This window comes from Amyelois transitella, chromosome 26 (genome assembly GCF_032362555.1).
Source record: "Amyelois transitella isolate CPQ chromosome 26, ilAmyTran1.1, whole genome shotgun sequence".
In the NCBI taxonomy this organism is placed as follows: domain Eukaryota; kingdom Metazoa; phylum Arthropoda; class Insecta; order Lepidoptera; family Pyralidae; genus Amyelois; species Amyelois transitella.
This window is the reverse complement of record NC_083529.1, coordinates 3,611,368-3,634,016: the sequence shown is the minus strand read 5'-3', so window position 1 is coordinate 3,634,016 and position 22,649 is coordinate 3,611,368. Positions and strand designations below refer to the sequence as shown.

Below are 22,649 nucleotides of genomic sequence, written 5' to 3'. Positions count from 1 at the left end.
ACTAGAACAAATCTCTCAGGCGTTAAATGGCTTACTTGACTAGAAGTGTAATTAAGCCACTCTTGTTTATAGGTACCTAATGAGATTATCATTGTTTGAAATACGATGGTTTCGTTGGATTAAAAAAAAAAGCAAACGAGTGAATAATAAAGACTTTTGAGTGTTTTTTTTTGTTGGAAAACGGGCTGTGTGTAATAAGTAGATAGATAGAAAGAATACAATCATTGCACATAATTTCTAACAAAAATAACTTCTCCTAGACGTATGCTAAGGTGATATACAAATGGCGGCCTTATCGCATTATGCTATCTATTTCAGGCAAACAAAAGTAAACTTTGGGACGTCCTAATACCTAATTTGAACCATTTATACGAGGTAAAGTATAAATTTATCGTTTAAATAACTTTGCTGAATAGAATCTGGATAAATTATAACATAAGTGACCCACTCCATAAAATTATTTGACTACTTGTGTGTTTCATCCATTTTGTCTTCATCTGTACCTATAGGTACCTACTGTTGCAATTTCAAGTTGAACCCTCAAATATATTTTCGTAATGTTTCACATATTTTAAAATACGGGTGAATATAAACAAATTACAATTTTTATAAAATAATTTATTGAATAAAACCTTCGATAAAACTTTAAAAAAATGTAATGGCAGTGTTAATGTAAATAACGGTAACCAAACTAAGTTTTATATAAAAAAATATATTTAATAAACTACATTTTTTTAATTGGCAGTGACGTTAAATGTAGTAACAAAAAAATTACACATTGTTTACTATTAATTAGATCTAGTTGACAAGTGGCCATTTCGAAAAGGGTTGACTTACATATAGTTTTGTACTACATATAATATATTTCTCTTTCCATATATACATTTTCTGATAGTAAATTACAATTAAACACAAAGTTCAGCCATACATATAATCACGTCTTTATCCCTTACGGAATAGACAGTGCCAACAGTCTAGAGAATGAAAGGCCACGTTGAGCTTAAACACAAAAAAAAAGTAATTACGGAATAACATTGACATTTCTTACGAAAGTTTTTTTATAATATAATTGCTTTTTGGTTTGGTGAAAAAAAACTAATGTAAACATCAACTCTGTATAATATGTATTTTTGTCTGTCCCTATCCTTTTCGAAAGGCCTTATAAAATTATCGAGTCTTAACATCTAGAGAGATCAGGCAGGCTTTTCTCCTGGCAGTAGGAGTAGGCTAGCGGCCAGGCCTTGAAACCCATCCTGTCGAACATCCGCTTTGCGCAGCGCACGTCGTCTGCCAGGTCCATATTCAGGAGGTCTGGAATTCAATTTGAATTGTTATGTATTAACCAATCCCTACTACTATGTAGTAGGTAATGTTAACGTAATGTTATAAATGCGAAGGGGACATCAGTTTGTTTTTACCTCTCCAAGGTTAAATCCCTAAGCCGATTAAAATGAAATTTGATACCTTGAAAAAGCACATAAGCTTATTTTTTGATAATGTGTACGGGTTCGGAAAAACGGGATTTTTAGTTTTAGTAAGCATACACACTAGGTATATACTAAAAAGTACTTTTAGGAGAATTTGTTCCTTAGTTGTTTGGATAAAGTTTCTACAATTATGATGAAACATTCAACAGTCATTCGTTAAAAGTGACATGTATCTAATGAAAAGTCAATTATTGTACTCGCCGTGGTTTTAAAAAAAATAAAGTAAACTTTATGTGCCACATTATAATTCTTAATTGACCGCATGATAAATTACAAAGGAAATAACCAAAAAAAATTAGAAAAAAGATTAAATATAATTTCAGTGTTGCACAAAGCACGGAAAAGCATCAAATTATCATTGGTCTTTCCTATCGTCAAATCAGTGGCCTCATTTATCCTGCGCATAGCCGAATGTATTTCAACGGGAATTTATTTACGTTAAACGTTCTAATAACCCCGCAGCATTATTCTGTACCTTGCGATTTGCGATTGTCTCGCTAAATTCGACTTAAAATCTTGGAAGTGAATATGTAGTTATAAGTATAATACGAAATATCATTGGTGAAATGAAAGCGGGGAACTTCGCTCTTCTTGCTAATATTCTGAGTATGTATGTATAAAGTATGAGTATGAAGAATTAAGTACATACCTGCGTATGTATTTTGTTACTCTTTTACATAAAACCTGCTAACTATAGGGATTTGGGTGAACTTTTGTAGGAATATAGTTTAAACATAAAAGAACACATGGCAACAATTTACAAGCCGCGAGGGCAAACGCCGCGCCGTGGCGAAAAGTTATTGAGGACAATTGTACATAATTATGTTATTATTCACTAAATACTTCGCGAGTTACATGTCAAAATTCAAATTCAAATTCAAAATTTTTATTCATTATTCATTATTATAGGATTTATTATTATAGGATTCATTATTATAGGATTCATTATTATAGGATACTATATATCGCTTAATAAATAAATTATTTCTTAAAAGTTTTAATAAGAAACTCCTTCAAACATGAACTCTTCAAAACGGAAATAGTACTTACAATAAAATTAATTGAGTTTCCGATACTCTAGTAATACTCTCTTGTAATTTTATTGGACAATAGCATCAAACGAATTATTTTACAATGCCACAATATTCAAACAGACATTTCGGGCTACAGCAATCGATCGCGTGATCGACTGCAAATTCATCGCTAATTTTACGTAATCAGCCCTCGTGTTTCCAATCTGGGCTAACATATTTGAGCTTTGCCTCAATAGCTCTTTGATTCATGAGCTCCATTTTGCTATTCTGTTTCCCAAATTGATCGAAATCAAATAGAGATATTTCGATGTTTATGAATTTGATTCCGATTAGACTATTTATTCGTCGAATCGATCAGATCAATCATTTGTAAAAGCTATTGACTATGATTGTACTTCTAATTATGTATTATGTAATACATAATTAGAAGGAAAAACCGTAAAATTAATTTTTGTAGAAAATAATTGATACTTTTATAAAAGTCGTCAAAATATATATAGATATAATACATTTAAAATAAAATATAGCTAATATAAATATTGTATTTTGTGCATTTTACAGCCTTAGCAGCATACATTGATACCCTGTGTAGGACTCGGGTTCACTCATCGGTCAGGTTATCACAGAATAAAAAAAAACTTTTGAAAAAAATTACCTTAACCTGAAAATCATCTTCTAAAATCCAGATTGCAAAACTAAACATACAAACATTTGGAAGTCAGTTTAACAGCAGTATAGAGATTAAATCAAGGATACAAGAGATTACAAATGTGTATAAGCAAATTTGTTCGTTCGTACGTTGTTTCAATGCAATTAGTGCTGCTATGATAATTCTAATTAAAGGTCATAATGAACCCAGTTGGTAGTTGACCTAGATAATGTGTGAGGAAAGTTGGTGCCGTTTTATTGAGTTTCTACTAGCTTTTGACCGCTGCTTTATATAAGTTCTCATATTTCCATTTGAAATACAAAAAAGCCTATTTTTTGGTTCAGGATATTTTACTACATTTAAACAAAACTCCGTCTCTTGTTTACAGTTAAGCCAGGCGTGAAAGTGTAACAGACTTTTTATATTTGTTTCTTTAAAATGGACTAGCGACCCGCCCCGACTTCGCACAGGTGGAACTTATAGATATGAACCTACTTCTGAAAACCCTCTTTCCAACATTTCAAACAGGAACAAATCTGTCTACAACTTACCGAGATTAGCGCATACATACAGACAAAAAAAGGAAGACTTAATAATATGTAGTGATAGTGATGAAGTGAACTGTGATAGTGATGTTTAGAAATATGGAAGTTTAGAAATGGTTATACGATATGTAAGCTGTACAATGAGTAAGGGACTTTCCGATGACAGATTAAGTTAACATTACCCTAATGTGAATGAAGACAAAGAAGTATGCAGGGATCGTGGTAAGAGCGAGGCATGTTTTGGGTTTGGTAAACAGATGATGATACATGGTCAGAAAAAAATTGCTTTGGTTTTTATGATTGGCTGCTCAAAGTAACAAAAATTTTGAGGTTGGTGTGCATTTGTCCTTTGGTTTACTCTTGCAATAACCAGAACAAGTAATGGACGAATAGTATTTCTAAAGATACCTTCACACTTCATGCTGCATTGGCCGCCTTTTCTACCTTTCTTGCACCATTCTTTGTTGTTTATCTGTAAACAATTATAAAGTATTTATACCATTCTGTTTCTTTTTAATGAGTTATTTAAGTTTGAGTGCTAACCGATGTTCGTGATGACGAGGGAAAACATCGTAAGGAACCCTGCAAGTTTACTGATGTGTAACCATGATCTATTACGGGTTAGGTTCTCCTGCAAATGGTTGATTTTGAGTCGCTTTCTTAAAAATCTGACTCACCAAATCCAGGATCATGCAAAGGCGCACCTTGTGCTCCTCCCCAAGAGTTTTGGAGAGGAGGTGGAAGAAGGAAAATCATGAAATTAATAAAATAGTATTTGGCAGTATACTGCACTTTACTCCATTTTTTAATTTAAACAGGCAGGTTACGAAAACAGTGACAGTCAGACTAACAGGAGCCAAAAGGCTAAAAGGACTGATACCCCAATTAAAATGAGAACTGGACACGCCTCAGTGTAAGCGACAAACTTTAAAACAATGAACTATAATTGTAAATTACTGTAATGAAACTATTGCATTGTACAATATCCGAACAACACTAATGAAACTATTACAGTGTAATTTGTCCCGTATATATTTATTTATTTATTATTCGTATACTAAATATTAAATTATTGTTTTTTTTTTTAACATTTGTGTGGCTAACCAGTGAATAAATAATTGACAATTTATTTGGTTTCATTTGGTACGGACAGTTTACAATCACTGGCTGGCCACAGAAACGTAAAAAAAAAACAATTAATAAAAAAAAAGCTTAACGCTGTGAAATATTTTGCTAAATTCGTTGGATAAGCGCCTGTGTACTGGTAGGTAAGATCGTATGATCGATCTTGTCAAGGTTTCTCCTGACGCCGTTGTTTCTTGCTTCAGAAACAAGACATGACAAAAATGCTAACCCATAAATTTTTCTGAGTTTTCAGTTACTGTCCATATAAAAAGAAAATTGTCCAGCATCTTGCTATAACAGACCTAAAAAGGACGCCAACGACCACCCGATTTCTGTGGCTACCTGAGCCTGTCTTTCAGTCGCCTTCATACAGTCGAGATGTAACTAACTAATGCTTTTGTTCTTTGCACAGAAAAAGATAGAGCAGTTGTTATATTATTTCAAATCGCTGAAATTTCACAAGTGGAGCCTTTCTCGAAAACGTACGAATTGAATCTGATGGCGCCGTACGACATCAATAAGCGAATTAATTAAAACATGTTTGCTGGCAAATACCAAGTGTCGCCATTTGCATTTCGGCTCTTTGCAGGAAATGAACGCTTTATATTGCTTTTACGGACGCAAAATGATAAGTGGAAATGGGTAATTATTGCTGAACGGATGAAAATGCCAATAATTGGGGAAATTAAGGCATGATCTGATAGTAAGGGAAAACATCGTGCGAGAGGAAATCTAGCGTACCTTTTCTTCCTTCTGACTTTAATCGCTGTTACATCCTTACTCTCTGCAGAGGAATCTGGGGTGGGCCTTTTACCCTTTTGGATAATGCTAGTTTAGGTTTTTATACGAAGCTACTCCTGCCTGACCTCAGCAACCTTTGCAGGGAAATCTAACCCGTATTGGATCATGGTAAAAGCTGCCCTAGACGTTCGTACCTTTCGGTTCCAATCCCTTAGTTGCCTTTAATGCCATCAGTCTTCCCCATTACCCATTCTAAGATCGAATTGTTTCTTGAACGACTTAATCAGGTAATTCCAGAAAGCTCTATGGATACAATTTTATTTATATTCTTCTGCAATAAGTTCGCCGTTGTATGAAGTGTAAAAGTTATACTTTTTCTTTCTTTCATTTATTTTCGAGTTGTACTCTCGCCTATAACTATCGCTATTGTGATGACTTTCCTTATTTACTTTATCAATAAGGTTTAAAAGTTTGGGAGTCCTTTTTTCTCAATATAATGTAGGTAACAATACTAAGTTCGTAGTTACATAAAATAAACAATATGGATTCTGCGTATGACGGATTGGATCAGTAGTGCCATCGATTTCAATTTGCGAGGACTACTTCATGCAAAATGATTTATTAATAAGTATTTTGCATTTTCATTTGTTTTGATGCATTATAGAGGTAGAATGGACAAAGAGGAGGAGAATTTGTCTGGTAATTTATATTAGTTATAATAACATAAATTAGTCCGTATAAAGAGAGCTGTGCCCTGATATGGTTTTGCTTTTTATAAAAAAGTAGTTAGGTTTCTCTGTCATTGACTATTCAGCTGTTCCTGTAGGTAAATATTTCTTAAACTGACTTCTTAGTTGTTAACATGCAATAGGCACCAAAGTAGGTATCTACTTCAAAAAGTTTAAGACAAATTTAAAAATAAATAAAATTTTGTCTTTTCACAGCACCAAAAATTAAATACAATATCATTTCAGTCAAACCGAAATGATCAGCCATTTTTTAATCGACATCTCATTGTAATACCCAGTTAATTTACTTACAACGCGATTTCGTATAATGGTTACCGATTCATTAATGTTGCCAGCCTACTGACACATTATAATAAATGGGGCTTCTCAATTTAACAGGCTTACCATGCATTATAATTATTATCATGTCAGCAGTATTATCACAGGTAACTTTTAATTAGCTTAATGAATAACTGTCAGTCATCTGTTTTGCATAGTGCTATTCCGTGCTGTTCAGATAATTTAGAATAAGCAGATTCTCTATCATGGCCTTATTGGCGCAGTGGTAGTGATATCCTTATAACAGTGGCAGACAGGTCCCAAGTTCGATCCTCGATCAGGTCATAATAGAAAATGATTTCTTTCCAATTAGTTTCGACTGACTGGTGTAGAAATATTGTTAAAATTTCAATGATTTCAATATAGTGGACTGTATTAAAAAATAAGCAGATGTAATCTCTGTCTACCCCTCCGGCGACGTGGCATGATTTATCTCATCATCAAATCATTCGTAAAACAATTTACACCCGTTTCGAATAGTGAATATCAATATCGAAGGAATCGTTCGTTTTGTTCTCGTGTGTGTCAAATCGAGTCAGATTGCGGTGTCTCGACAATCTGATAGGGTTTCACCCTCCGACATAGATCTAAATAGGCCCTATTTATGTATTCAGCACAGAAAATAGTTAAGCAAAAATGTGATAAATACACTTTCCATGAATTTTGTCGCAATTGTTTACTTCGCTATCTGGTAAAATTGTTACTTAGCGAAGTAATATGTACATATTATAGTGTTGTATAATATAAACCGTACCAAAAAAAAAAACGTCAAAATAAGTGGCTTATCCTGTCTTTCTTAGTGCTCTTTCAAACTCCACTGATTTTGGTGTGCTCGATCTTTAAAGGCCCCGGGTTTGAATCCCGGCCAAGGCATGAACGAAAAACGACCTTGTATAGATTTTATAATAATTAGTACGTGAAATGACACGAAAATTAGTTTTTCGGTGTCATTTGTTTCGTATATATTTTTACTATATTTTCAAGACACAAAGGCTTTTTGATGTAGTTAAAAAATACCAGTCGCTTGGTTTTAGGATGGGTAAAAGGACATATCTAGCTAGTTTTATGTCTGTGGTTTTATCGGATCACAACTACATATAATTCGACACGAGATTTATCGTTGAATAGAACCAAGAATCCGTGACATTCGAGATTCTATTTTTGAATTTGAATGATTGATTTATTTATGCGAAACAAGGTTTGAAATGGATAAAAGGAAACTTCATGTACCTACCTAGTAGAAATGCATTTTTTTATTAGGGATTACGCTGTGAAAACTGTGTTATATCATTGAAAACGAATAGAAATACAGGGTGACTTTTAATTCAACTGCATAATTTTAACTGTTAAGTGTACTCATCTAAAGGATATTTAAAAACGTTAAAAGAAAAATATCGGTTCATATTTCAGAAAGTACGAAAAAAAATAAAAGTATCAAAATCCACGATCCTAAATACGTCATATCATCCCGGCCGGCGGAAAAGCGACGCGTAAGATTCAGAGGTCAACGACACAATTCATTCAGCTGAGCGATCTCGACAACATTGTACTTTACTTGATCTTAGTAGAAAAGACATACTAGAAAAATAATTTATTTTTCAGACATTTATTTACATGTTTAGTTTTAATTTCTTTTTGTAGTATTGGTCTTTAATAAAGCGTGTGACGTAGTTTTTGAGGGTTTTTTAAATGTAAAAATGATGTCGTTTAATTTAAATACTAAAAAGGCTCAAACGGCTCAGAACCATATGGGTATAGTCAATGTTTAAAAGGATGCAGTTGTTTTAAATGTCATCCTGTATATGTTAGATTTGTTTAGGGTCGCTGCGATTGTATTTTCTTTCGTTCCAGTGATCATTTAATAATAGTAATTGACGTCATAAACAAATACCCTATTTATCTATTAACATCTTTACAGCGTTCGCGTTTAAACGATTAATCTAATAGTATGTATATTAAACTACAGGCATATTATCCGGCCATGTTAATCTGAGGGAAATGGGCCACTGATCAGCGCAGTGGGCCGTGTGCTCGGATGATCATCTGTAATTAATATGTTCTTTTACAATTTCTCAGTTAACACACAAACTTTTCAGGTTTTTAATAATTAATTTGGAAACGAGTTTATTCCCATATGAATGAGTCATCACTTATTCCCAATTCTATCAATATTTACAACATACACTTCTTTATCCCTGACAAGGCAGACAGATTCAATAGTCTTGTAAAAACACCAAGGCGAAAGCCACGTTTAGCAAGTTGCTATCATTTAAATGAAGAATCTAAATAGAGAGAAATAAGCGAAAACAATTCAGCAATTTTCCAAACCAAACCTATATCATCCTTAAGATCATTTCCGTAAGCAAACACCACGTGTGCGTTCATCAGACAAGTCTTGAGATTAGCAATCTCAGGATAAAGTATTAGCTCGCGACCTTATTTACCGACCGCCGATTTCAATCGGGTCTTCGATTTGCACAGTGGAACGCGTCTTCTAGTGCTGGGGGCAGGTATATGTCGATATGTCTATTAATATAAAACATTCAATTTTCTGACTGACTGGCTGTGCACAGGGGCGTGGTGGTCCCGACATTAATGTATGGGAGTGAAAGTTGGGTATGGCAAAAGAAGCACGAAAGCAGAATAAATGCAGTGGAAATGAGAGCGTTAAGGAGTATGTTGGGTGTGAAATTGAGTGACCGGATAAGGAACAGCGTGATAAGAGAGTTATGAATGTGAATGAAGCAAAGGAAGTATGCAGGGATCGTGGCAAGTGGAAAGAGGTAGTCCCTGCCTACCCCTCCGGGAAAGAGGCGTGATTTTATGTATGTATGTATGTATGTATTCAATTTTCTCCATATTGCAGTATATACTTGTTGGAAAGTTGTGACTACAAATTATGTCATTTAAGTGTTAGTTTTGAACTATCGATAAATAATAATCGTATGTGGTTAAAACGTGTATGGTTTTAAAGAATACAGGTTTCGGATAATCTTATCAAAAGGAGCACGTATTTTACTGATGATCACATTGTTGATTCTCAATTGAGTATTATTCGTTAGATTTTTCTATTTACATACATACATACATACATATGATCACGTCTATATCCCTTGCGGGGTAGACAGAGCCAACAGTCTTGAAAAGACTGAATGGCCACGTTCAGCTATTTGGCTTAATGATAGAACCGAGATTCAAATAGTGACAGGTTGCTAGCCCATCGCCTAAAAGAGGAATCCTAAGTTTATAAGCCTATCCCTTAGTCGCCTTTTACGACATCCATGGGAAAGAGATGGAGTGGTGCTTTTTTTTTTTTTCTATTTCTCACAATTAATCACAAAAATATAAAATTAAAACTTTAACTTTATCTTAAAAAAATTTATACTAGTCTATCGCATGCTGTAAAATAACAAGAACTCGAAGCTACTTTGAAATATATACAAAAATAAGTATCGACACAATAACATCACTAGGATCGCACGTCTTCGAATAGATTCGAATCGATCGCATGCCGCAAGGTAACGAGAATCGAATCGGTGACAATGCAAATCGCTACTCGAGACCTATCCAGTCGTATAGTGGGACTTCAATTACTGGCACCTTGGTGCACCAATAAATTGTGTACCACTATGATAGAATTCTTATTGGACATAGGTTGCGTATCGGTAAAATGCAACATTTAATGCATGACGCGCATGGAGGCACAGGTTCAAATCCTACCTTGGTATTTCTGATGGGTAGGTATGATCTTCTGAGTTATGTGCTTTATTTTGGATCACGAGTACATCTGCACATTCAGGCAACCGGATGTGTAACCATGGTTCAATATGGTTTACGTTCCCCTGCAAAGCTTGCGGAGGTCAAAGAAGTCGTTTCGTGTCAAAACCTAGTTGACCCAATCCAGAATCGTGGTCATAGGATAATTAAGGATTTGACTCGACGAAGGGGGAAGAAGAGCTGTGGTTCTATCGGGATAGGTTAACATGAGATATATGAACTTCCACAGACGTCATATGTAAGTCTAATGTATGCCAAAGTTTAATAGAAATGGATGCAATAAAAAGAAATAAGCGGATCATTAATAATTGGCATACAGAATTTCGTCATACCACTGCTAACCCTTTTAGCGTATTAGGCTTTTTGTTTGAATTGTGAAAATCGTAAATTAGTTATGTGCACTCTAATAGATACAAAATACGCACATCACCTCTATGACAAATAGTTAGGAACTCTGGTGTGTGTGTGTGATCCGATCGAATTTATTACAGAGTTACTGTGACAAAGGATGACTGGCACCTTCCATGGTATCAATACTATTAAAATCACTCGCTTATCTGAGCGTACTCAATTATATATGTATATATGTATATAGAGGACAAATTACACATATTGAGTTAGCCTCGAAGTAAGTTCGGTATCACAGACAAGCGTACTACCGCTGCACCACAGAAGCCGTCAAAATTAGATTATTATTATAAATACTTGTGCAAAAAATAAATAAAAATACATATATTTAATAATTAGTCTCAAAAACAAATAAAAAAATATGGCTAAAACAATGGTTGTGGAGGTCAGATAGAAATCGCTTCGTGTAAAAACCTGACTCAAACAATCCATGTTCCATTCCAGAGAGGTATCTATGTTACCGGGATTAATACCAGGATGCACAAGAAGCAAGTATGTTACAGAGTTTATATTCTTTCTAGTACATTCAACAGCTTATCAACTTTCTAGTACATTCAACAGCTTATCAACTTACCCAAATTTACTGCAAAATCGCCTCTATTACCCATAATAGAGCTTCATGCAGGGTACCTTGGTATGCGGTTGACTGTACCATATTGAACTTGAAGCAACAAAATATACAAAAGCCCAGTAAACTGTGACCTGCCTATTATTTTCTCATAAGGAATCCTCTGAGATCGTCCCTTAGCCTTACCCAAAGGCATCTATATCACACGTTTATGAATAATTCAGTTACCCGCTTAACGTCAATTAAATTACGACTGTAATTAGAATTAATTTGACATTAGAGCTCGGTGCGATATTAATTATGTGCAAACAAGTGTACTTTAGACCGTGTGTAATGGTTTCGATGTGGATATTAATGTTAAGTATCTAATATACTTAATTTAAAAAAATATATTAAAATTACTTATTTGAACGTTCTTACGGTGAGAAAACCTGCACCGAGCCAGTTGTTTATTTTACATACGTACATTAAATCACGCCTCTTTCCCTGAGATGTAGGCAGGGACTACATCTTTTTATTAAGAAGAAGTAGTAACTAAGTTTTTAAAGTAATAAGACACTAAACGGATTTTACTGAAATTTTGCACACAGTTTTAATGGTGAAGAAAACGCTAAGGAACGAAATGTAAGAAGTTCTGCCCTTTCTTAAGGTTACAAACTTCGGTATCACTGTCGGTAATGCTTGTTTTTAATTCAATCAAAAATACAAACGTTCCATGTTTTTACTACGTAAACTTTTTACATTATGTTACATAATGTAACAGAAAATTCGATACTGGGGCTCACTCACAACTTCAATATGATAGCCTTGTTGTCAATATGTTCATTATCCTTAGAAAAAACGGGTTCTAAATCACGTAGGTATTTTCTTAGTAGAAAAACAAGAAGCTTTTCATGAGACGCTTATGTGTAACATCTCCTTAATAAAAATAAATAAATTCCTGTTTTATCTACTTACACACCTAATAATAACGATTGAGCATTAAACACAAAAATAAGGGCAATTTAACAATGCAATTTGAAAAACCACATAACTATTTATATTTGCAAGTGAGGACCATTAGTTTATATGTGATTAATATAATATTCCAAATCGAATGATTATAAATTATGTGCTCATCCAATTATCGTATTATTTATAACAGTAATTGGATTCTACTAGAAAATATTCGTTCGTTCGTTCCCACGGATGTCGTATAAGGCGACTAAGGGATATGCTTACAAACATGGGATTCTTCTTTAGGTAATGCACTCGCAATCTGTCACTATTTGAATCTCAATTTTTAAGCCAAATAGCTGATCGTGGCCTTTTAGTCTTTTCTAGACTGTTGGCTCTGTCTACACCGCAAGGGATATAGACGTGAATATATGTATGTATGTATTACATTTCTAAACTTTACGTCTAATACTAGATAGGACTAGCAATATTTCGATTGGTGTGTCGCAAATCATTTTAACCATGCAAATGTATTCAATACAGGACGGTTTCGGGTGCCACATTAGAACTGTGATTTGAATGCATCGTATCGCTATAATGTTGGAGAATTTGCACATGAGTTGGTAAAATATTGGTTTGTACTGCTTCATTTTATAATCTATCTATACTTATAATAAATCTGTAGAGAGGTCAATTCTGTACATGGAATATATTTTCAAAATAACTATCAGGGGGTGATTAGTGGTCGATACTGATGCCAAAAATGCAATCAGTAAAATTTTTGTCTGTCTGTCTGTCTGTATGTTCTTTATAGAAACAAAAACTACTTGACGGATTTTAACGAAACTTGGTACAGTTATTCTTCATACTCCTGAGCAGGTTATAGTATACTTTTCATTACGCTACAATCACTAGGAGAAGAGCAGTGAAAGGAAATGTTGGGAAAACGGGAGAAGATACTTGATTTTTTAAGCTGCCGTCGCGTGTGCAGCCTTAATGGTTAAAGATACAGCAAAACCATGTATAACGGAAACATACTACATAAAATTATTAAAAAAATATCCCAAGACAGCATAAGTCTATCTTTTATGGTTGACTCACAACGACACGTGTAATGCCTAATAGCTTAGCAGTTCGGAGATTTCTGAGTATATTTCTTTACTCTGATGTTTATAATACCAATAACACTCACAGTCATTCGTAATTCTTAAAAGTTTATATAAGTACCTATTCAATAAAAAAAGAATCATCGAAATCGGTATAGAAACACCAAACTTATACATGAAATAAAATACCCTAACAAGCCATCGCGCGTAAATACTGAATCATGCTATAAGGATTATTTTTGCGTAACGGTTGCCACGCTCGACGCGGCTAGCGGAGGCAGGGTAGAAAAGGGGCGGGAGGCGAGCGCAAGCTTCATGACCAAGGCAGCCAGGGGGAGACTTCACGCAGTTCTCTCTTCCAGCCTCCCCCTGAGGATGAAGCTCGGGATCTACCAAACGTACGTCAGATCCCGCCTCACGTACGCGGCCCCGGCGTGGTACGCATTCTGCTCTGAGACCAACAGGAGAAGACTCAGAGCCCAAGAGAACCAAAGTCTCAGAGCAGTCGTCGGAGCCCCGCGCTACGTGCGGAACTCGACGATGCTCAGGGACTTGAAGTGGGAGAACCTAGATATTCGAGAGGGCAGACGCGTCATCACACAGCCACCTGCGCGGCATCGCGCCGCTCCACTCCGCTCCCTCCGGGACGTCGGGTGAAACCCTCCCCTCGCTGCCTTGCGGCTGACGTCGTCAACCAGTGACGACGCCGCCGCTGATGGGAACTCCCAGTGTATGAAGACGTGAAGACCCAGGCCGTCACGGCCGCCCCATCGACCTGCCTACAGTCGTAGGCAGCGATGATGCCATTGAAGAGGGCCAAAAGCCCTGACCCATCTACTCCGACTCCACTAAGGGAGTATGGGAAGACCCGACGACGGCAAGACAGTATTGCACAGGCGTTTCAACTTTATTTTCATATCTATTTCTTTTGTAAGTTGTAGGTACATATTTTTGGTTATAATTCTATTAGAATATTTTTTTTAGTTCAAATAGGCACTTAGATTTATCTATACCTACTAATATTATAAAACTGAAGAGTTTGTTTGTTTTTTTTTAATGTGCTAATCTCAAGAACTACTGGTTCGATTTGAAAGATTATTTTTGTATTGAATAGACCATTTATCGAGGAAGGCTTTAAGCTATATAACGTCTAGATGCAACTATTAAACTATTAGGAGCGAAGAAATAATGGAAAATGTGAAAAAAATCGTGGAAGGAGCATCCTTGAGGGCTTTAATGATGCCCTAAATAACTATTCCACGCGGACGAAGTCGCAGGCACAGCTAGTTTATATTAAACTTATACCGCGTCAGGTTCCCAGCATTTTAGAATAGGTTTTCTATCTTTCCCAAGGATGTCGTAAAAGGAGAGTAAGGGAAAGGCTAAGGGCTAGTCTAGCTAGTAGCCAACCTGTCGCAATTTGTATCTCAATACTAACATTAGGAAAATGAAAAATCCCAAGTTTATCAGCTATTCCCTTGATTGACTTTTACAATATGCACGGAAAAGAAGCAGTTGTATGCTAGCTGCTACTTATCTTCACTACCAGATCAGTACGGTAGGTATTTTGTTGTTCATAAAGCTCCTTATAATATAGAAGAAAAACAAAGTAAATTATTAATCATGTAGCTAAATGTGACATTCGAGTCTCGTGACTATTGACTCTGTCTCACCCGTTGGTAATAAAGACGTGTATTGATAGCTCAAAGCGGATGTCCATACGGGCAGATCTGTTCGCATTCATTTGAATGCAAGTAGGCCACTGCACCCCTGTACCGCAAAGGCTACGTCATCCGTATAACTACTGTAAGTGTCCCGTCTGTCTGTCCAATTGGGAGAACGAATCGCATTGTAAATCGTTTGAAACTCGGGCACTCCTAGGTATTGCCATGATAAAGGCCCGCGTGAAACCGGGGCGGGGAAACGCGTATGCAAAACATGTTGTAAAACATCAACGTGGCCATTCAGTTTTTTCAAGACTGTTGGCTCTGTCTACCCCGCAAGGGATATAGACGTGACCATATGTATGTATGTATGTATGTCATTCCATCATATGTACGATACAATCTTATTTTTATTTTAACTGTAAATTAATAATTATTTATTTGGTGTATGATTTCTCCAATTCACATTTAAGGAGATGGATGCGAAAAAGCGTATCTCATAATACATTTTTAATTAGAAATTCTATTGCATTCTTGGTTTTAAAGTTAGTTGTCTGTGTAACGCAAATTTGAATGTTGTAAAAACATTAAGCAAAGTTTAAGGTCAGCCTCATTGTTTATTGCCGCTTCCATAAAATTAAAAAAAAAAGAAATTATTGACGACGTGGTACCTAGAAATTTTGACATCTTTAGATCATAGATAAAAGAAAATACACAAAATAACTATATTTATTTTTTATGCTCTTATCAGCGAAAATTATAAGAAAATTCGTTAAATAATTCAGTAGTTATCGCAAAAGACGGACGTAACAGGGGACTCCCTTTCATACAGACTCATATAAAATATACTTTGTATTATGATTTTATCAGTTGCGGAGTAGACAGAGTCAACAATCACAAAAAGGCTAAAACGCCATGTTCAACAAGATGGCTTAATTACTAGGAAAGATCCCTTTTCTAAATAGTTACAAGCGGTTATTAAATTGGTCAACTTATTTATAACCTGTATCAAATCATGAACAAAATCAGATCCCCATACGAATTATAGCTTAAATAATATTAAATAACATTGCCTGTACAGTTGTACAGATAATGCGTATCAGTATAATTCAGCAAGTTTCCGGCCATTATTTAGAGTGGCACTGTCGCACCCGCTGATTAGTGTGGAATCATGCAAATATGTCACACCGTCTGATTGAAATACCTAAATTAATGATATGGTCGTTATTATGCATGCAAAATTTAGTACGGAATACATTTGATGTTAAAATGATGTGTTTTACATAAGATTTTGTTAAAGTCTGATAATTGAACGACTGACTAACTAAGCTTAAATAATGTAAGTGTTTGTTAGTACGAATTATCTCGATGAAAGTATACAATGTACATCTCATGCTGTCATGACACTGATGTGGACACCAGATTTCTATATCTTTTTATTCTCAAATGAAACGTACCTGAAAAAGTCCGTAACTTGTATATGAGTTGTTATGGCTAGTCACCTTCTCGGTCGTTCTACCGCTGCCATGCTCGATCAGGCACACCCCTGCACAAATATTATATTAAAACCACAAATTAATTAATACTTTGCATTGTACGTTGATTAAAATTTACACAGAAAGTAATGTAAAATTTTCCAGCCTTTACAAGAACAACAACTTAAAATCTCACTACGGTTAATCAAAATGCAAATTTGAAATGCGAACAACCCGAAACAAGTTTATTTTTAAATGGTACATTAAAACGGCCAGTTGTTTAAGTAAATTAAATTCGTCGACTTTCAAATTCTTAATTCGAATAATAACATTAAGGAGGCCGCAAACCAAATGAATCGCTGGCTAGCCGACCCTTAGTAAGCAGTGGCGCGAAACTTCACTCTGGAGAAAGATCTTGTATTTGCATAAAAAGGGGACATTCAGATGACAAAACATTCCGGATCCCCTTTCATTTAAGTTTTAAATTGTTAGAGCCTTTAATTGACACTGTCTGAAGGCGCGAGTTGGCGTATAATCCGCATTATTCAAATTAATACGACTGACGATTCAAATCACTCCATTCGCCATTTGAAAATCACGCCCAATGGCGGCGAAATATGAAATTTTGTTACCGAAATTTAAACGAGTTTACCTGGGAAATTGGATGTTGTGTTTAAACGCAAAATGTTCTGTTATAACATCGTATTTTCTAGATGGGAAAGTTATTAATAAAAGCTATTCTAAAATAATGAAAAATGCATTTTTATCAATAGTGATTTCCGTTGTTCACTTCAAAACTTGGGGTGTAAAGGCAGAATTTTAGTGAAATCATATTACATGCTGTGAAAATCATTGAATAGAAATATTACGTTAGGCTGTTATGTATTTAGTTTCTCGTATAACTTTCCTAAATTACACATCCATATAGGATCACATCATTATGTTTTACGTGGTAGACTAAACAGAGCCAATCGTCTTAAGACTCAGCACCTAAATTTAACTTACGGCCTAACAAGCCCATTGCTTAAAAGAAAAATCCCAAGCAAGTTCTAAGCTTATCCTTACTTTAAAATAAAGATTTGACAACTAGAAATTATCGAAGGTTAGTTCCAACATATTTCACGACAGCATTGCTTGCACGGGGTTGACACGACCTAGGCGTGTCGGGTCGTCGACTCGTCGATTGGGTATCATGTTCACAAGAGATTTAATTTTCCCGGGAATTCAGTGCAACCGGTACTTTATCTCTGATTTTACAGCAATCGAGTTGAAATTATTGCCATGAATATTTTGGACTGAATAAATTTCGTTTTATGTGAGGATTTTTGTCCACGTATTAATCTGTAGTACTTGGGTGACCCATATGATCGTACCGATTGTTTTTGCCGTGCGTACCTTCTTCAGTTTTCAAACTATGTTTCAAATTCAACGAAATCTTAAGGGCTGTTTTCTAAAACTCGGGTATAAATATATAACTCGTTAAATAGTAAAGAATAAAGTAAGAAAACCAAGATGCATCCAGGCCCAGGAGTATGAAACCGATTTTACTACCAGGAGGAAGATTACTATGAGTAGGAACATTTTACGTTTGTGGTAACGGGTTGCAACTTTAGCGTTGAAACTTAATTGTTGCTACTATTTGCCTAGATTTCAATTTTCACGCAGGACAACCGACATCTAACAGAACAGTTTTCAGAAACCTACAATGTAATCCAAAAACAGTCATAAGATAGGTTGTTTGTAAAAGTTATAAACATTTATATGCTAATTAACATGGCTCTCAAAGAGCTGATACGCCGAAATGGTGGCTATCTCTTCTATGATTTTCAACTATGATTTCTAGTCTCAACGTAATTTCGCTGCATTCCACGTCCGCATAAGCGTAGCTTTAGCTACCGACCTGACACTGTGATCACAAAACAATGAGAAGACAGAACCATAGCTGAAATGATTACGCACGTTAATTATTTTAGTGCTTTTGATGCTAGATAGAATGAAAGGAAAAAGAGGAAAAAGGATTTAAGTTTACTTAACGATAAATAAAGAGCTAAATGAAGTGCAAAAAGATCGTTTTGGTTTAAGTGATCGGTTAGTTCTGACCAATAAATGGAGGAATTTGAAGATCAGAGCAGGAATTTTTGGATCTAAATGCTGTATGAACAATGCTTTTATCAGTACAACTATCATTTAAGTGTAAAACATTTTGGTTTCGCGGTACTTGATTTGTGTGATTTCTTGATTGCGGATGAAGTATATTTTTTTTTGTTAATTGTCAAGTTCATTCCTTATCTACTTGTACTGCATTTCTGTAGACATATTGATCTACAGCGTAACATTTCCGAGGTAAGCCCAAGAGATCGCGTTCGTTAACTTGCATTAAATCTGAGTTAGACGCAAGATTCACCTGCTTTCAGTATTATTTTGTAGCACGCTCTAATGGTTTGTTAGTTCTCTTAATATTCTGTTATGTCGGCGCTGTACGAACAACTACTTAGACTCTAACTTTGGCAAAATTTTAGATGAAATACGGCGAACGTGTGCTAAAATCGATGAAATTTAATATAACGTGCAATTTGCATTGTTTTTACTTATGTCGCTTGGGAGTTTGCTCCCGTAAGAGTTTTTAAGAATTCGACCTTAAAAGATATCTACAATTTTGATGTTTATATCTTTTTCAAGAGATTTCGGATGGATTATGCTCTCTTATCTCTGTGTATTTCTAGTTGAAAACTAATGGCCTTCGAATAAGTTTATCAGCATATGTACGTGTGTTTACAGGCGTATCCTATGTTTTCTTAGATAAGGTATTCTCAATTCAAAAGTATGGAATCTTCTTGTTTTACCTGCTATTTGTAAGACTAACTTGTATACTCACAATGGGGTATAAGACTCCTCGGAAAGTTGTACCTCATGAGCTCCTGGTACAGCTGACAGCGCGTGAAGGTGCGAGCGTGGCCGGTGCAGGCCGGCATCAACGTCAGAGACAGGAGGAGGAACATTGGTACTGATGGCCGTAGCATCCTGGGAAATATATAAGAGATATAACATAAGAGATCCGTGATGGTGCCGAGTGCCGTGTGGTTCCCGGCACCAATACAAAAAAGAATAGGACCACTCCATCTCTTTCCCGTGGATGTCGTAAAAGGCGACTAAGGGATAGGCTTACAAACTTAGGATTCTTTTTTAGGCGATGGGCTAGCAACCTGTCACTATTTGAATAGCAATTCTATCATTAAGCCAAATAGCTGAATGTGGCCATTTAGTCTTTTCAAGACTGTTGGCTCTGTCTACCCCGCAAGGGATATAGACGTGACCATATGTATGTACATATGGATGTACATATGGTCACGTCTATATCCCTTGCGTACCATACATACATATGTATGTATGCATAAGAGATCATAAGATATAACATAAGAGAGAGAATCATAAGATATAACATAAGAGATCACACAACTTTGCATACAATGGTCGGCTGTGATACCTACTCAGGGTAGCACTTGTTTAAATTATACCCGGTTCCAGTGATTTTTTCCTCAGCCAAGGCAGGCGTGCCGTGCTCTGTGTACCGTATTTCATAGAAAGCCTTTGTAATTCAGAATACACGATCTTCTTATTGGGTATCTGTTCTTTGTTCGAAATTTCTCAGTAAAGGTGCTTGATTTTATCGCATTTTTCAGAAGGCTAATATTTCTTATAAAACAGTAAAATTAAATAATAGTTAAGTTAAATATCAATTTCATTATTAAAACTTCCAAACGTCAAAAGTTATAAAAGGCTCACTTGCATAATGCTAACCATTGTACGATGCATCATGACACCGAAGAAGAGCATTTTGAAACGAAGTATAGGGCGGCGACGCAACAAGCACCAACTACTAACTCAATTAGGCCGGACGAGCAGCCTTTATGCATTCGTGTACTGGAGATGTACGCCAGGGGATATACATGTTTTCATTCAAGAAAAAAATATATGGTGTTATATTAACACGTGTAATTTAAATTTTGACAGTTTGCTAGCCCTACAAGAAGAATTCCAGGTTTATTAGCATTTCAATTAGTCGCCTTTCACGATAAACGTGGGAAAGATATGAAGTGGTCCTATCCTAGGTGCCGGGAACCACACAGCATTAAAATGTGTTTGTTTCTGGAATAAATAAATGTGTTTTTGTCAAAATAATTTTTGGTATTAAATAAGTTTGAATGTTTTTATTCTCAATTTTTGAAATTAGAATTTAACCTTCACACTGGTCCTAGATAGGTAGATAGATAGACTCTTTGTTGCATCATAAGAAAAAGAAAAACAGAAAAAAAAACACAGGTAATGAGGTAAAAAGGTAGCAAAAGTATTTAAAAAAATGTATAATAAAAATGAAAATTTTGATTCTTCATCCCCTCGACTATTCAGATGAGAGCAAGTTACGTAACGAACACCGCCAGAATTTGTTTTTGGATATTTTACTGAATAATATTTGTGCTCTGATGTACAGTCGGCGAAGTTTCTTTAACATCGTGATGGATTGCGCTTGGGCAATTTGGGAATACACGACCTGTACTGGGGAACTTTTTGTTGTGTTTACATTGCTTGCAGTGTAGACTTTGTAAATGCCTGTTGACTTTTTTTTTTGTACTAATTTCTACCAATCAACTTGGGGCAAAAATATTGTTTTTAATTGTATGTTTGTTATGCGATAATTATTCAACCAATGGTCTGATTAAAAATTAATGTAGGATCAATAGAATTTTTTCAGTTCGTTGCACATCAAACTCGGTTGAGTGATTTTTGAGTAATTCTCAATTTTGTGAAATTTTAAATGTTTGCAAGGTTTAAGTTCGCGGAGAACAATAAGGTAAGATAAAGAGATAAGGGACATTTTAAATGAGAGACTGAGCAGAAGCCTTTACTTGGATTTTATCTCTTTCGCCGTGGAGACTTTTTAAGCCGTGTGGTTCCCGACACAAATAGAAAAAAAAGAATAGGTCCACTCCATTTCTTTCCCTTGGATGTCGTAAAAGGCGATTAAGGGATAGCTTGGCTTTTAAACTTGGGATTCTTCTTAGGCGATGAGCTAGCAACCTGTCACTATTTGAATCTTAATTCTATCATTAAGCCAAACAGCCGAACGTGGCCTATCAGTCTTTGCAGGATTGTTGGCTCTGTCTAACCCGCGAGGGATAAAGACGTGACTATATGTCAAAAGTGGTCGTGGACGTTCTTGTTAAAAATAATATCAAGGTATATTTATAACATTTGCTATTAGTTAAATTTACAAAATGGTACAGATATAGATGGAGAAAGGACATTTCCTATCAAATTTTCAATTATTTACCTTATCTATCATCATCCTCCTCAATATTTCACCATCATTCCTACTGGAAGCTGTTTAAGGTCTGCCTACTATAATTAATCATCATTCAATAAAATAGTATAAACGAATAAAAAAAATATAGACACAATTTTAAACCCGCCTACGACTCACGTTGTCTTAGTTTTAAAAAATAAACAAAAATATTTGTTAAACAAATACAGTTTAGCAGACCACAAAGTAAAACCACAATTCGATTTTTAATATTGTACATTTTGATTCGCGCGAAAATTTGATTATTAATTTTTGAACGTCATTCAAATATGTACCGTGATGAAAAACGATATCAGTGAAATTAAATGAATGCTTTTGCCATTTCGAATTTCAAAGGCGGAACGCTCGGGATATTTTATTCGAAAATATTTTTTTATATTTTGTTATTTGATTGTTAATTCCTTTGTTTTATTTGACATGCCTTACCTTCAATATTTTTTTAAATCTTTCTTTAGTAGGTACCTGTGCAAAATAAAGTGTCTGTGCTGACTAAAAAATTCAACCAAAAAGAGTGAGACGAGACTGCAAAGTTATTTCTTGTTAGTATTTTACATTTATAACTTTGCATTGATACGGATTTAATAAATTTTGTAACACACGTAAAAATGTAAAAGAATATTTACTAATGAATGATTAAGAAAAAAAAAAATATTTCGGGTTCGGCTAAAATTTTGGTATTTATTGTTAATTTACGCTTGTATTTTTTTT

General features: G+C 35.1%; 2 protein-coding genes across 2 annotated transcripts in view; one reads left to right on the top strand and one right to left on the bottom strand.

Moving 5' to 3' along the window:
* The window catches only part of LOC106135266 (leucine-rich repeat-containing protein 15), a 69,887-nt gene that overhangs the window by 21,828 nt on the left and 25,410 nt on the right, over positions 1 to 22,649 (top strand). The window lies entirely within an intron of this gene.
* LOC106135273 (lysozyme) lies at positions 1,082 to 20,428 on the bottom strand. Its single transcript, XM_013335523.2, has 5 exons — positions 20,381 to 20,428; positions 19,458 to 19,603; positions 16,565 to 16,653; positions 4,124 to 4,187; positions 1,082 to 1,311 (listed from the first exon to the last, which is right to left on the bottom strand). Exons 2-5 carry the CDS (start codon positions 19,600 to 19,602, stop codon positions 1,178 to 1,180), a joined length of 432 nt encoding a protein of 143 aa, XP_013190977.2. The 5' UTR covers position 19,603; positions 20,381 to 20,428; the 3' UTR covers positions 1,082 to 1,177.

Excerpts from the sequence above, each read along its gene's own strand:
- LOC106135273 (XM_013335523.2), bottom strand. The coding sequence starts at position 19,602 with ATGCTACGGCCATCAGTACCAATGTTCCTCCTCCTGTCTCTGACGTTG. Across the intron at positions 4,188-16,564 it reads CAAGTTACGGACTTTTTCAG|ATAAACAACAAAGAATGGTG; the intron begins GTACGTTTCATT and ends AATTGTTTACAG. Across the intron at positions 1,312-4,123 it reads ATGCAGCATGAAGTGTGAAG|ACCTCCTGAATATGGACCTG; the intron begins GTATCTTTAGAA and ends ATTGAATTCCAG.